Source organism: Vombatus ursinus, unplaced genomic scaffold (genome assembly GCF_900497805.2).
Source record: "Vombatus ursinus unplaced genomic scaffold, bare-nosed wombat genome assembly UNPS02014784.1, whole genome shotgun sequence".
Lineage (NCBI taxonomy): Eukaryota > Metazoa > Chordata > Mammalia > Diprotodontia > Vombatidae > Vombatus > Vombatus ursinus.
In genome coordinates, this window is record NW_020954562.1 from 16105711 (window position 1) to 16122354 (window position 16644).

The following is a 16644-nucleotide window of genomic DNA, read 5'->3' on the forward strand; positions in this document are numbered from 1 at the left end:
AATGGGTCAAACTTGCACTAACTTGGCTTGGAGATAGGAGTCCCTAACCAAAGTTTGGATCTATCAGTAGTCTGGAAGCAGACAACCTACTAAACAATGAAACTGGTTGATGATATCGAGTCCTTTCAATCTCTCTTACATACCCTTTCCAGAAGTTGCAGGCATTTCCAATAGCTATGGGATTGAAGGCCTATTTTCCTCTTGTTCAGCAGAAGTGTAGTGTATTAGATAGGGGGAAGGAAAGGTAATAAGCATTTATTAAGTGCCAACTATGTGCCAGGGCCTGTTTCAAGTGCTCCACAGATAGCATACGGGACCTGGAATCAGGAAGATCTGGGTTAAAATACTACATACACTCACTTGCTGTGTGACCCTGGGCAAATCACCTAGCTTTTTTTCCACCTTAGTTTCCTCCTCTGTAAAACAAAGTAGGGGGCAGACGTGATGGTCCCTAAATCTACAAATCAATGACTTTACTTTCAACATTCTTACTTGCCTTAGTAGGCTGTCACTTGGAATCAATCAACCAAATTGGTAAACATTTATTAAGTGCCTACTACATGCCAGGCACTGTGTTAAACGCTAGGGATACAAAAAGAGGAAAAAGATAAGCTCCTGCCTCAAGGACCTTACAGTCTAACGGGGAAGACAACAAGCAAACAAATATATAAAAAGCAAGCTATATACAAGATAAATAAGAAATAATTGAGAGAATGTGCTGGAATTAAGAGGAGTTGGGAAAGGCTTCCTGTAAAAAAAAAAGGGGGGATTTTAGTTGAGACTTTAAGGAGGCCAGGAAGCCAGTATATGGAATTGAAAAAGGTAAGTGTTCCAAGAAGTAATTGCAAGCTTTCAGGAAAATTAAAATTAGGGTCTCACAAAAAGACTGTGGACCCTTGATGTCCAGTTTTCAGTTAAGAAAGAATACAGCTCAAAGTAAATAAAATTTAGAAGGATCTAATTTAACTAGTAGTACTTTGGATGTCGGTACTATCTTTAATCTGTAGCTCTAAACACTTTTGTAAACATTACTTAAGCCTCAGAAATGTCTGTATGTTATTAGTTGAGTGCTAATAGTATAGCTATAAAAAGCTTAGAAGAAACCAAATCCCTGCGCAAAGGCCTTTCACTGCATGATCTCTTAAGATCCTCGAGATCTCAGTGGTAACTGTAATGGGACGGAAAGAAAAATTAAGGAGAAAAGCAGGTATTTTGTCCTCCTTGCCCTGTGTCACTTGGCAATGAGGCATCCAAGATGAAATGCCAGAGATCATTAAAATATACAAAACTGGACCCTAGTAAAGGAGAAATACTTTAGCAGTCAGGAGCAAAAATAAATTTATATTATAACCACCTTTTTTCTTTAGCCAATCCATTGGTATGAAGAACTCCCAAGGAGAAAACTTCCTCTATGTTGGCACATGCTCTGCATATTATAATGTTACTTGGGGCACTAAGAGATTAAATAACTAACCCAAGATCACAAAACATAGCCACCCTTTAGATGATAAAATGCTACGCTAAAATGCTAAGTGACTGGAGTTGGTGTGACTTAACTGCCCACTGTCAGAGCTCTGCTTGACACAAGTGAATGCAAAAAAAAAAAAAAAAGAAAAGAAAAAAGAAATACCATTAGTCTTAGCTCATTCCTGCACCTGGTTTGGTTCTGGCCAAACCCTTTGGCTCAGAGCTGGTCCTGCCTGTTAGAGACTAGGTACTGTACCTGGAATCAGGAAGACCTTACTCAAAACACCCTCCTTGTACACTCTCTAGCTATGTAACCCCTGCGCAACTCTATTAATCTCACTGAGCTTCAGTTTCTTCATCTGTAAAATTATGATAATAATCACGCCTCCCTCACTAGGTTGCTGTGAGGACCAAGCTACATAAGCTTTGTAAAGCACTTTAAGATTTAGTTATCTAAATGTCAGCTGCTATTACTAATTGTGCCAACAGGGCCTAGAGGATTTTAGCTGGCCCTGGAAAACCCCAGTTTCAAGGATCTTTTGGAGACAGGGTTGATTTTGTATCTCTAGTAAGATCAGTTCACTATTTGGGGGTACTAGTTATCTCATTCAGTCCTGGATCCCTTAGACCAATGTGAGGCTTATTGAATGGTCAGTCCCTGCAGATCTCCTGAGGGATTCCAGGATGGATTGATTGGTCTCCTCTGTGTCTTCAAGTCTGAGATCTTCTGGAAGGCCCATAAAAGAACTATAGTATCAATGGAGCTGAGGATGCTGAGGACAAAATTGTACTGAGGAAAAACCCAAAAGATCTGGAGGAAGCCAAGCTTACTCCAAGGATATGGGAGTTGACATGTGCATTCAGTAAATTCGTTTATAAACTAGTTCTATGACATCTTACAAAATTCCTGAGTATATTCTCCAAGTCATTTGCTGTAATTTAGAAGACAGTATTTTAATTGGCTCATTTGATTAAGAGGATCCTCTCAGTTCACAATTCCTTTTGTGCATAATAGTGAATGTGTAAGATGACATGAATGGTAAAGCTAACTTACAAAGAGGTAGTAATTCATTCATCAAACATTTATTAAGAGTTTTCTATGTGCAGAGTACCTTGGGAGGATGGGGTTCTGGTGTGGATTATACAGAGTTCCTTGTAGAAAGGAACTGTAATAAAAGCAAGTATAGTTGTTTCCCTCACATGCAGCCACATTTTCTCTTTTGATTTGTCATAGTTTAAGTGAAAAAGTGTTTTTCACTTAATTCCAAATAGGTGTGTTGATATTGCCTGATAATAATAAATGAAGTTTAGAAAAAAATTTTTAAAACTATTTTAATAAAATACCTCTACAGAGCGCTGTTCTCTAACTAAATTGTTCTCTAGTTCTAATTCTGTTGTCTAATTGAAAATACAATTTCTTGTTCCTGTTTAATGCTAATTTTTTAATGTTATAGCTATGGAAATATTTTTAATTTTAAAGTGTATCAAATAATTTAGAAGTTTTTAATAACTTTGGATTAAACATTTTTGTCATTTCTAAAATTAATTTTTGGATTTTTTTTGGTTTCTTTTAAAATATCTTCTCTCTCTCCCATTTAAAAAAAAGGTATGGTTCAAGATTGTAATTGAATACTGGTGGCATTTCTTAAGGGGTTACAAAGTACTGCAGTGAGGCCACAGAGGTATTATGAATATGCTGTCTAAATAGCCAAGTCAAGAGGCATTGTTGATATAAAGGGCTTTAGGACCTTGATCCATGGGCTCCAAGTAAAAGAGAGCCCAGTTTGGATTCAACCTGGCCTTGCATCTCCCTTCTGCTACTACTAACTACCTGTGTGAACATAGGCTAGTCATTTTCCAAGTCTGAACTTCCATTTCCTCATTTGTAAAAGAAGCAAGTTTAACTACACCTGATGGCTAATGTTCGTTCCAGTTCCAAATCAGGACAATAGATTCAGGGCTGACCATCCAGGCCAATTAGTGCAACCTCCTCTTTTTACGGATGTAGAAAACAAAGCCTACCAAGTTCACAACAGTAGGAAGTGACAGGACCCAGTTTCAAATAAAACTTTCCATTGCCTCCTATGCTCCTATGAAATACTGCCTCAAATCCTTGGCCTCCCAGCCCCGCCTCCCCAACATGCATATTCTTTTATCCTGATTAGCTCCAAAGGGTATCATTAACCCGTGGGCACTTTTGCCATTAAAGACCTGCCCCAGCATCTAGAGAAGGGGTTGGAGATCAGCAGCTTGCTTGGAGCTTGAAAGGAATATGCTGAAGTGAGGTATTGTCTTTATAATATCATCCACAGCAAAGTGGTCGCTGAGATGTGGGAAAATCAGCAGGCAGGGCAAATAGAAGTTCAGACAGACAAATGCCACGATCCTAACGCAGCATCCCTCCCAGAACTGCAGTGGAGGAAATGTTTTAACTCTGCCCTCCTTGCCCACCTCCCAAATCCCATAATCTTCCAGAAACACATGAGTGATTTGGGAACTGTGAATTTTGTCCAAAAGTCTAGAGAAGATTTGGTTCTAAAAAGATTATAAATGGCTCAGCCCAGGCAGTGCCATCCACCCTCCACTGAATGCTTGGCACAGGCCTTCCCAGTGATGAAACCTGATTGGTGAAATAAGATGAAAATGTCAGGAATTTAGCCTAAACCCTGTGGTATTGAGTGAGGGAAGAAGGCCTTAGGATTCTGGGGAAGGGAGGGCCACTGCTGGCATTTTGCTAGATCTGAGCCAGACCCTCCTTCTTGAACCATAGCTGCTTGTCCTGTTGGGTTCTTAGAAATTTTAGTTTTTTCTTCCCCCATCTACCTGTAGTTGGGAATCTAGGGGTTCTTCTCTTCTAAATAAGAATCATATACACACACACAAATATACATATATATATATATATATATGTGTTACTAGAATTTTATTTTTTTAAATGCTCCCTTCCTGACACAGTGCAAGCACCTGCTTTCTAATTTAATTTAGGTTTCCATTATCTTTTCCTCTGTATATGAATTAATCATCGGGTTTCTTTAAGAAACCAGGTAGACAGGCACATTTTTTCTGCAATTTTTCTGTGAATGTGTAAGTGAAAAATCATTCCAAATCACTACAAAGTCATCTAAAATACTTCTCAGTAAATTGAAATAGCACTTGAAAATGTAATTAAGGGGAGTCGCCCCGCCCCCTCAAACTAAACTTGCAGTTGAAGGAGAGAGAGACTGGGATTCTGCTTAAATTATTAGCGAGTTCGTCTATCCTACAATTTAATGTGAAACACGTTGCAAACCAGACCTAATTTTGCCAACACCCAAACTACCTTACGGTTTTGCTGCAGGCAACAGAAAACAAGGGGGATGGGGGTGGGAAAGAAATATTCCTCTGCTACACCTTTAGTTTGTCTGATTCCTAATCTTTTGTCGGAGTGCAGCTGGAGAATCCAGTGCCAAGGATGAATGGCGCAACTTAGTTTTCAGAATGCAAGATTAAAGTTTGGAAATTATAGTCAAAAGGGACGTTGTTTTCTTAGAACACGGATTTTTCCGACAGAAATAGAGGCCTTTAGGAAAAGCAAAACATAACATACTTGGGACTGGCAGCCCCGAACAGTTAAATGTGTTAGACCTTCAAGGAAGCCCCTCCCTCTACTTCCCAACTTTCTTAAATTTCATTCCAATTAAAGAAAAGCCCATTTCTATAGCTTTTTTTCTTAAAAATCTGGAAACTGGATTCCAACCCTAATAAAAAAAGAAAAATTGATCATTACTCTGAGCTGTCTAGAAATCACAATTCAATAACAATAACATCCCACTCCTGTTTCCTCTACTAGGACAGGAGGAGCAAATATGAAAATTCAGATTCAAAAAAAGTACTAAGCCCTTGGCAGACTATTAATGCTTATTGAATATATATTTTCTTGTAATATTCATCCTGGCTCAGGTATGTATGTATGGACTGGGAGAAATGGGACAGGAAAGTAGGACACATAGTTCTAAAACATGCTTCATAAAGTTGCCATGAAACATCTTTCTGCACTTGTACTGATTCCCAAGATAGATGGAATATGTCCCATGCATTCTTATGGGCCTTCAGAAACCAGAATCAATTCCAATTGTCCGTCTATCAACCTATCGAGTTTTACTACATACTGTCCAGGGACCTTTTGAGATTCCCTCTTTCGGTCCCTGCCCTGGACACACGGAAATGTATGTTATGGGCAAGTGACTACTACACTTCCCGATTTACCAGCAACTCAAGTAAATTGGGAGGATGTTCATTTTAATGTTCTGCGTCCCCGAATGCTTCAGAATTGGGGTAAGACTGTGGGAAAAAAAGATGTCCACCCCATCCTACCCCGCCTCTTTTCCCCCTCTCCTCCCTTCCCTTCGCGTCTATTGGGAATCGGAATTTTCCTTTTTTTTTTTTGCTGGATGAAGCTTTAATGTGACTATGACGCGTCTGTAAGATGAACAAAAGTGACTGGCAAGTAGGGGTAACAGGGACAGGGCGCGCTCCAGGCAGACAGAGGAATGGGAGGGGAAAACAAAAAACAGAAACAAACAAAAAAACCCTCCAGTCTCGAAGGATAATGGGGAACCCGGCCCCCTCCGCTCCTGATCTCCAAGGACCTCTTCATCTTCCAGGTAAGATGAATGTCCCGCCATCCATCATCCCCCCCAGCAAACCTCCCTCCCCCTGGGGAGCCGGGAATTTGCTCTGTGGCTGAAACTTATTAGCCTCAGACTGCGCGGCTTTGTTGACCTGTCTGAAGCTTTCTATTGTGAGCTTTGTCCCCCGGGATTGATATATTTACATAATGGATTAGCATGTAACTCTGTTCTGAGGGTTTGGAGGTGGCAGTCGGCTCCAGGAACTCTGAGACTAGTTGGTTGTGGTTAAAAAAAAATCCATATTCCCACTGCATCCTTCCCTTCCTTACCCACCTCCAGCTACCTGTTTTCCGTTGGCCAGCATATCGACCTATTTAGAATGCAGATGTACTCTGAAAAGAAATCAGTGTCTGAGTGCTTGTTTCCGCCCTGGTGCCTTTTCCTTCTCTGTTAAGTCCTCAAGTCTCATAAACCTTTACTGCCTTCCCTTTGCACCTTTAAACTGTAGCGTTTTTAAAAGGAAAACTCCCAAAGCCTAGAAAAACAATTGTGGTCGTTTAGCGGGCACCCTAGAGTTCAAGCAAGGAACAATACAATGTAACGGTTCTTGGGAAGCAGTAGTAGGTTAAGGGAATGGACGTGTAAACTTGAAAATCTTGGGAAACTTCATTACTAAAACTGTCAATACAATAGGGTGTGGGTGTGGGTGTGTGTGTGTGCGTATGTGTGTGTGTGCGCCCAACCTTTCTGATTTTAATGCACGTCACACGATCAATGCCTCCTTAACATGGTTACTGGTCAGAAAAGGAGTGAATGCACCTATATTGTTGTTGTGCTTATCTAATATTACAGGGAAACAAATAGCAACAAGAGGCAAGCTGATGCAGTGGGCAGAGCTCTGAATCTGGGCGTTTAACTCTCTTATTATGTAACCTGTTGCCTGTGTATCCTTGGGCATCATCACTTCTTTTCACGAAACCTCAATTTCCCCACCTGTAAAGGCAAATGGTTTGAATGACCTCTTTAGGTTCCCCTTTACCTCCAGATTTTACAAACTGATGTAGTATTTAATGGGAACTCTAAAATTGGGATAAGTGAAGTGTGCAAAAATCCATGTACAAGCAACCTTAACTCTATTTCTGCTTTACAGAATTTAGAATATATTTTATTTAGGGACTTCCATTTGCTTGGCCATTTTTTTATTCTTTTTTGGGGGGAGGGGGCTAGGCTTTTGTAGTTAAGTGACTTGCCCAGGGTCACACAGCTAGTAATTGTCAATTGTCTGAGGCCGGATTTGAACTCAGGTCCTCCTGACTCCAGGACCGGTGCTCTAGAGATTCATTGCCTTTTTTTATTCTTAAGATGCTGAGGTATTGTTGTTGGGAGGAGGGTACTTGTTCGTCAAACTTGCTCAGTACCCTGAAAGTGATACTATCTAATAGGCTTTCCCTAGCATAAGAAATCTGTTCCCCAGGGGACTTTCACCAGCAGAAGATAGTACCAAAGCACAGAAACTGAAGAGGGGCTCAGGAAGAAAGGCCAAGTTGTCTTTGGCCAAGTCTTTTGTCTCCACTGGCACAGAACTCAGAGGCGCAGTGACTTGCCTAAAGTCACCCAAGTAAGTAAGCAGAGACTCGGGATTCCTAACCCTGTGTTCCGCCTCTGAATGCATTCCGACCATATCTCTTTGCTTTGGTTCCCATAGATTTTTTTTTTTTCATGTTTCGAGCAGGAGTCTCTGCATACATACTGAACAGTGGGACCAGAAAGGCCCCACAAGGTCGCCGGACTAGGTCCTGGAAAACCAGATTCAGCGCGAGGAGCTCCCAGCCATCCCAAAGAACAACTCGGCATCCCTCCCTTAAAAGTGAGTTCGGTTCCTCCTCCCTCGCTCCAGCGGCACCACGCGGCCTCCTTTCGCCCAATCAGGACGCGTTTTTCGCATTGTGACGGCCTTCGAGCCCCGCCCCTCAGACTGTGATAAAAGGCGAAGGCCGAAGGCAGCGCCAATCAGCGCGGGGCCCGCTGCGGGGACGGCCTCACCTTCCAGGTGCGCTCCTCCTCCTCGCCCTGCCGGTCTCGCCCTCCCCTCCTCCCTGGCTGCCTCCTGTGTGCCTGCTTCCTGCCCTGCTACCGCTGTCAGCCGCGCTGCCCTCCCCAGCCGGGAGGAGGACTAGGGAGAAGCCGCCAGCCCGCAGGTGACCTGGCGCAGGACCCCCCCACGGCACGGCTGGCGAGCCCCCAGCTCCCCGAGCGCCTCCTGAGCGCGCGCTCTTCCTCCCTGTCTCTTTCTGTCTCTTTCCCGGATAAAGGATGAAGAACCCAATGCTGGAGGTGGTGTCCCTGCTCCTGGAAAAGCTGCTTCTCCTGTCCAACCTCAAACTGTTCAGCTGGAGCGCGGCCCCCGGGGAAGAGCAGCCGCCGCTGCCGCCGCCGCAGCAGCAGCAGCAGGGCAAGGGGAACTTATACGACATCGGCTCCTTCCTCCGCGGCGACGTACTGGAGGTGCCTCGGACTCATCTGACCCACTACGGCATCTACCTGGGGGACAACCAGGTCGCTCACCTGATGCCCGACATCCTGCTCGCGCTGACCGACGACAAGCTGCTGACCCAGCCGGTGGTGTCCAATAAGAGGCTGATTTTGGGAGTCATCTGCAAGGTCGCCAGCATCCGGGTGGACACGGTGGAGGACTTTGCTTACGGCGCCAACATTCTGGTCAACCACCTGGATGAGTCGCTGCAGAGGAAGGCGCTGGGCAACGAGGAGGTGGCCCGCCGGGCAGAGAAGCTGCTGGGCATGACTTCGTATAGCCTCCTGTGGAACAACTGCGAGCACTTTGTCACGTACTGTAGATACGGTGCCCCAATCAGCCCCCAGGCAGACAAGGTAAAGGCAGTTACACCCACTGTGAAAAGAGGGGACATGTAGAGAAATCTGACTCCCTTCGGGGAAATTTGGCTTCTCTTCAACAAAACCCCTTAAAAAAAAGAAAAAAGCACTCACAAAAAAACCCCAACCCTAATAGCGTCAGTTTCCGAACCCCAAAGTTTGTCAGACTTCCTAACATTTTCCTTGCTCTTAGAAAGGGGAGAAACGAGTTTAAAGATATGCCTCTCCAAGAGTAACTCTTAAAAACATCTATCTGATGCTAACTGAAGGTTCCCCCTCCATTTTAGCTGTGTTTATTAGCTTCACCTCTAAGTCAGCTGGGTGTCCACCCTAAACACAGTTTTTAGTGACACAGGAGCAATGAAACTTCGGGCCACGAGAATTTTGTCACCCTGTGATTGCACCTTTTCCAGGAAGTAAGGCTGGAAAAAGAAGGAAGTGTCCTAGTTTATATGTTACAGTTTCTTAAAAAATCTCCTGTACCCTTTAAAATTTGCTTTATGGAGGGAGGAATCGAGTTTCCTTCTTCAGCAAGCTCCACTGATGCCCTTGGCATAGTCTAAACTGCTTGTCAAACCCCTCCCTTCCTCTGAATTTTTTTTTTTTTAAACAGAGTCAAGCAAAGCCTTTCTAGCCACATGGTTGGGGGTGGGTGGCTTCATTTTTGTTTCTGGGGTATCAACCAAGCTAGCTGTTTATTCCTGTTGTGGATTCCTTAAGGCTTCTTAACCTGAAACCCTTAGTTTGTCTTAACACTCCCCAAGAATAATTTGACAATATCAGGCAGGCTCTTTGATGCTTAAGATGCCATCTTGAAAATGGAAGACCATATAAATAGGAATTTACATAAGTTTTAAATTATTATGTTTGGCCATGAAGCTCAAAATTGAGGACTGAATGATTTTAAAGTACTTTTTTTTTCTTTTTTTGAAACTGATTAAAATTCTAAGCCTGTAATAAAATTTTTAGATTGCAAGCAAAGGTTGCCATGTGAAGGACAGGGCTACTTAACACCGTAATGTGAATTGCTAAAAATGAACAATCACTTTTTTTTAAAATAATGGATTATATTTTGCATGCTCAGAAATGCTAAATTTGTATCATCATCTTGTCTTTTGCACATGATTAAAAATGTCAGTTGAGTTGAAGAAGAACAACTCTGAACTCAGTGTAAGACATTTATTCTGGATTTTGATTTTTTTAAAAATTATTCACTTCTTTTTTTAGAAAAACTTTCTTAAGATAATAGAATAGTGTTTTTTGCATAGTTCCTTAGAAATTGGGCCCAGATACTAATAAAGCAATGATTTAATAGTTGTTTTATGTCATATTGTATTGACTCCCTTAAAAAATAGTTAACCACTAGTCTCCAAAGCAATACAAAACTTTTTATTTTTGCTTTTATTAGCTTTCTTGGACTGAATATGGAAAGGATCTGGCATATTTTCCAAATAAAATGAAGGTACAGTACTGCATTGTGTGCAGTGAAATGAAGTCACAACCTTACCAAAGTCTAGGCTTAGTTATAAGTGAATTTTACCACACTTAGCAATCCTGGCTCCAAAAGTATACAAAAGGAAACACGGCAGATTTATTTAGGAACCAAGCATATAAATCATTACTCAAAGAGAGAACAGTATTTCTGTCTGGTAATTAGGAGTTGCTCTTTATTGGAACACACATGAGTACTCTAGTTAGAACAGCCTTCACAGACTTTGGATTATATTAGGTGGTAAGGTTATTTAGTGCTACTAGAGATGTCTCAGGGGCTGGGAGTTGTGAATTTTATCTTCCCCTTAGAAGAGAAGTCTTTTGATAGAAAATTCATTTTAGAAACATGAAGAATAGCTGACATTTAGGCACCTCAAGTATGCAAAGCACTTTTAGATCCTTCAGAACAACCCTATGAGGTGATTTACTAGTATTATGTATTCCCTATTTTACAAATGAAGAGAGGTTGAGTAATCCTCAGAGGTTAAATGATTTTCCACGAGGGTCATATTGTGTATATGTAGGGAAGATTCACAACCTTATTTCTCTCCAGACTCCAACCAAGTCTGGCAGTATACTACAGAACAAATGGACAAATCTGTCTCTTTCATTCTCCCCCCTCTCTTCTCTGTGCCTGTCTCTCTCGCCCCCTCTACCTCCATGTCTAACCAATGGCATAGCTTTTCATCACTAAACTCTGCCAGGTTTTACAGACTGGGAAGAGAAGTGTTTTAATTGCTTTAGCTGCTTAATACCTCTTCTGTAGCTAAGAGGTTTTTGTCTTCAGTTTGAATAGCCTAACAAAAAGAGCCTGCCTACTGGACTGGCTGGTTTTATTTTCTTTTGTTTTGTTGGTTTGTTTTGTTTTAGTTTTTGAAATCTTCATCCCAAATTTTATAATTCAAAGAATGGTTTTTCCCAGTGTGCAGCACTTAGAGAAGTAGGTCATGATCCAAAAGAGGACTGGGCTTCTCTTCAGAAAAATAGTCAGCCTGAGTTCTCAGCCTACCACATGCTTCCATTTCAGTCACAAATCTGTCCTTTTAAAAAGAACAAATTAGAATTTTTTGTTAAAAATTGCTGTAAAATTTAATGTTATATATCCACATTGATGGAAAGATTTTGATCTATATGTTATTCCTTGAATTTTTGAACTGGGGAAGGAGTGCACAGAGTCCAGACCTGTGATTTCGTTGTTACAGGGAACAGTTAATTATACAGCTTATGTGTTAGAAAGTTGCCCTGAGACAGAAAGGTTAAATGAGTGATTTGCCCTGGGGTCACTTCAGGTAACTTTTGAGAGACTCAGGGGTTCTTAAACTGGTGTGTCTATGAACTTAAAAAGTTAGTTTGAAAACTTGTACTTAAATACCTCAGTTCCCTTGGCAATCCTATGTATTTAGTAAATTTAACAATATTTGTTAGAGGGGGGTTCATAGCAGTTCCAAAAGACTCATGATGGAAAATGCCATCCACATCCAGAGAAAGAACTATGGAGTCTGAATGCAGATTAAAGCATATTATTTGCTTTCTCTCTCTTTTTTTCTTTCTCATGGTTTTTCCCTTTTGTTCTGATTATTATTTTGCAACATGACTAATGTGAAAATATGTTTAATATGATTGTACACGTATAGCCTATATCAGATTGCATGCCTTCTTAGGAAGGGGGAAAATTTAGAACTCAAAATCTTTCAAAAGTGAAAGATGAAAACTAAAAATAAATAAATAAATACATTTTTTAAAAAAAAGAAGGGGGAAGGGGGTCCATAGGTTTTTCAGACTGCCAAAAAAAGTCTCATGACAAAAAAAAAAGCTAAGTTCCCCTGGGTTAGAGTAAGGACTTGAAAATCAGGTCTTTCTCACTCCAAGGTAGCCTTTATCCACTAGATTTGCAGCCTGACATCCTACTAGTAGAAGTACTAAAATATTGTACTTTTAATTAAAGTATCATAGTATTTCCCTTTAAATTATTTTGGCCCAAGGAGTCTCAAAATAAATGATGTTCTATAAATAATTAAAGTCTCAAAATGAATTCATTAGTTTAGAAAATAAGTTTATGAATTCACAAAAATTCAGGAGAAATACTTTCCCAAAGCTTTGATACTGGAGATTATTTCCTGGTACTTTTTTCATGTTTCTCCTATGGAGAAGTAGTTCATCTTGAGTTTTTTCCAAAGGTTAATAAAATCATCCAACTAGCCATTTATAACATATAACTCAACTCTGAATCTATTTTCTTCCTGGATGTTACTGTTTTATGGTGCATTTTCCCATATTTTTATGTCATAATTCAACTGTAAAATGAAGTGGGATAAATTTTGAGATCACTCTTAAGATTCCTTCCAGCTCAGTCCTAGTACCTGGATTCTGAAAAATGGCTAGAAGCTGTTCTGTGTTTAATATGCAAAACATCGGTAGTTTTCCCTATACACATTCCTGAATGTGTTGAATTTACAATAACTTAAAAGTAGAATTTAAGGGGCATTTATATCATTGAGCACAGGGACTGTTTTCATTTTTGTCTTTACAGCCTTGGCAGAATACATAAAAGCACATTAGTAAGCCCTTTAATAAATTTTGTTGAATTTAATTGATGCGACTTACAGAGCTCAGAATTTAGTTTTAAAATCTCAAATCCTTCCCCAAATTGGTGGTTTCATTGGATAAGTAGGAAAAAATTTTCAGGATTGCTTAACATTATATTCTTAATGCCTTTACAAAGAAACTCTTTTAAAATCTTTTTAATTTTTATTTTTCAGTTTTGTGAGAACGTGAAGATAATAATCCGGGACCAGAGAAGTGTCCTTGCTTCAGCCATCCTGGGATTGGCATCAATTGTCTGTCTAGGCTTGGCACCTCATACTACTCTTCCTGCCATCTTTATTCCATTCTGCTTATGGATGGCTGGCTAAACATATACCAACCCTGTGTCAGTGTGTGTATTCTAAATCTATGATATATTTATAGAGCACAAATCAGTATAAGCATTGTGTAAAGAAAAAAAAATGTGACCTGTAACATTGTGTTCTGGATAAAGATGTGATTAAGAATCACACAAAGTGCTTACTGTGTAAAGCCAAAGAGCCAGGCTGGCTTTCTGAATCTTTTTCAGGCAGCTAAGTTTTGTAAAGCACCTTCCAAACCTTGGAAACACAGCGTCTTGTGACCAAGTACTGTAAAACTACTTTCTTATCAAGACAGACACAACAGCACAGAAGAGGACTAGTAATGTTTTTTTTTTTTCCCTTGCTCTTGTAATTACTGCTCTTTTATGTCAGGCCTACATTTGAGGGTTAAAAAGGTTCTGATGTCTAGTGCAAACTGTTACTCTCATTACTGTTGTAAGTTCAATGTAGGTTATATGAATGAGACAGGATAATAAACTAAAAACCATTCCCCTGATTCAGAAGGAAACATCCATATGTTTTTCATTATGTTTTCTTTTCTGGTAAGTGTCCCTGCACTCAATTGAAATCATTTGAGCTTGATAGAGGATGTAGGTTTGAAGTAATTTGGTAAGGAGGCCTATAAATAAAGCATGCCAATATATCAGAGGGAAGATGAACCTTCAGAATGTAGCTTGTTTATCCTTCTCATAATAGAACCAAGATGGAAACAAATTTGTGGAATAATGGCACCCGTATACCTTTGTTTGACATTCATGAAGACTTGTGCTTCCTCTTGAACCTTTCGGTTAACCTAGGTAACAAGTCCTATTGTGGTTTTGTTGTCTTCAGTGGTGTTGGACTCTTCGTGACCCCATTTGGGATTTTCTTGGCAAAGCTACAGGAGGGGTTTGCCTTTTTCTTCTCCATCTCATTTTACAGATGAGGAAACTGAGGCAAACAGGGTTAAGTGACTTGCCCAGGGTCACACAACTAGTAAATGTCTGAGGCCGGATTTGAAGTCAAGAAGACGAGTCTTCCTCATTCCAGGCCCAGCACTCTATCCACTGTACTGGGTTGGCTATTAAAAACATTTGTATCATGCCTCCTGTCATTTTAAAAACAACAACAAAAAACATTCAGGATTCCCCCCCCCCTTGTTGCTCGGTATTTTTTATTAACTTATTTTTAAAATGCCACAGCAATGATAAAATCAAATGCAGGGCTCTTAGTGTGAAATGGACTAGGTCCAAAGTATTTACTAGGATTGGTGCCAGTTTGAGAAAATCAGGGTGTTTTTTTGTGAAGAGTTTGAGTGATAAATTGTCTTAATAAAACAGTGATCTGGATATTCTTTTTGAAAGATCTGTAACATTAAAAACGAATCCTTATCCTAGACTAGATTTCTCCCTTAGAACTGTTTGCCAAAGCATTAAATGCGGTTAGTTTGCAAATTGTTGATTCGATCACAAAATTACTGATCTTTGGTTAGTAAGTAGTGCTAGAAATCGGCAAAAATAAAAGGACTGGGTTTTTTTTTTTTTTTGGTTAATCTTTTTGGCCCAAACCCTAACTTGTCCACAACTTTGATTTTGAGTTATAAAAAAAATAATAAAAACTGTAAAGATGAATGAAGTGAGCTATACCACTGAATGTGTTATACGGTGAATTTCTTACCATTAAATCAACATCTTAAGATATTTATTATGTATGTGTGAAAGCAGTGGCCACAGGAATTCCACTGGTTTTTGGTGATTTATTTTATATATAACATGGTAACTGTAGCAATTGTGTATAATTAAATAAAAATTCATTTTTAAAATGTGGTTTTAAGGAGAGTGGATGTTCTCGGCCTCCAGAACAAACATCTGCTGTAAGACCAGAGCTTGATGTTTGTATTAGAGTAAGAAAGGATGCACACTCAAGAGTTAAACAAGATACTAGGGAGGTTCTCTGGGTGATCTTATCCCAGGGATGAAGGTGTTTGTTTATGCAAAAGTGGAAGATGGGCTCCAGGTTGGGGTTGGGTGGAGATCAAGAAAGAAGAAAGCCTTTTGGCAAGTGTAAAGAACAGGCTTTGGTCCCTGCCAAGCTGTAAAGTATGGAAGTGTGAAAAAGGGGAGGGGCAGGGTGGAGGGGAGGAGGGATGTGTGTATGAATCACTTCATTTTTATAAATTTTTGTACCAGAATAAAGTGGGGAGATTATTACTATGTTGCCCTCAGTCCTTTTTTTTTTCCCATAAAAGCAAGGGAAGGGATTTTTCCTGATTTTTAAATGAAATTGTACAGTCTTCTAGATGCCAAACAATGTAGAAGTGTCTTGATTTTTTTTTTTCTTCTCTCTGAACACTTTTTCTCCTCTGATACTGTGGCCATGTTTGTGCAGGTCCTCATTATCTCACAGCTGGACTATTACAATAGCTGCTGGCTTCTGGCCAGTGCATTCTCCATTCACCTATCAAAGTGATTTTCCTAAAAGACTGGTCTGACCCTATAACACACACTTCCTCAATTCACCAAGCTTCGGAAGCTCCCTATAATTACCTCCTGGATCAAAAATTAAAATCCTGACTGGCTTTTAAATAAGCCCTTCTTATTCTGGTATTTTCCCATATTTTTAGTTTTTGTACCCTCTATTTCTCTCCACATACTGTGCCATCCAGTGAAACTGGCCTCCTTGTTCCTCCCATGCAACACTCCAATTAGAAGCATTTTTACTGGCTGTTGTCGTACCTAGAACTGTCTCCCACTCCATCTCTGCCTCAGCTTCCTGCCTTCTTTTAAATCTCAGCTAAGTCCCACCTTCTGCAAGAAATCCTTTGCAGGTATCCTTAATCTTAGTGTCTTTCCTTTGAGACTACTCCCAATTTGTCCTGTATATATTTTACTGGTTATAGTTGTTTCCCTATTTTCTCATTAGACTGCGCTCCTTCAGAGCAGAGTTATTCTCCCTTTTCTTTGTATCCCTAGTACTTAGAACAGTGCCTAGCACATAATAGCTGCTTGATAAATACTAGTTGACTGACTTTGTGTAGAAAACATCCCCTGTGTCATCAATAGTGTGAACCAGAGGTTCCCAAACTTGTTTGGCCTATCGTCCCCTTTTAAAAAAAAAATTCTTAGCACCACCCTGGAAATCTACTTTCTTTAACGGTCTTTTTTTTTTTTTTTTTGAAATGACGCATCTTAAATTTAATAACTTACTGTAAATTTGTGTTTTCTTCCTGCATTGAAATTTTGATGATTGCACCATGTAATCATATAGTATTGTAAAGAAGTTATGACATGCACATATTC

The 16644-nt window shown here is 40.1% G+C and overlaps 1 protein-coding gene across 1 annotated transcript; it reads left to right on the forward strand.

Moving 5' to 3' along the window:
- The first annotated feature begins 8298 nt into the window (after positions 1-8298).
- On the forward strand, positions 8299-14277 carry LRAT (lecithin retinol acyltransferase). Its single transcript, XM_027866856.1, has 2 exons — positions 8299-8966; positions 13220-14277. Exons 1-2 carry the CDS (start codon positions 8391-8393, stop codon positions 13370-13372), a joined length of 729 nt encoding a protein of 242 aa, XP_027722657.1. The 5' UTR covers positions 8299-8390; the 3' UTR covers positions 13373-14277.
- Positions 14278-16644: the final 2367 nt, after the last annotated feature.

Bases quoted from the DNA above. Each gene is read 5' to 3' on its own strand.
- LRAT (XM_027866856.1), top strand. From the start codon at position 8,391: ATGAAGAACCCAATGCTGGAGGTGGTGTCCCTGCTCCTGGAAAAGCTG. The intron at 8,967-13,219 runs GTAAAGGCAGTT...TTTATTTTTCAG, and splicing joins TCAGCCCCCAGGCAGACAAG to TTTTGTGAGAACGTGAAGAT.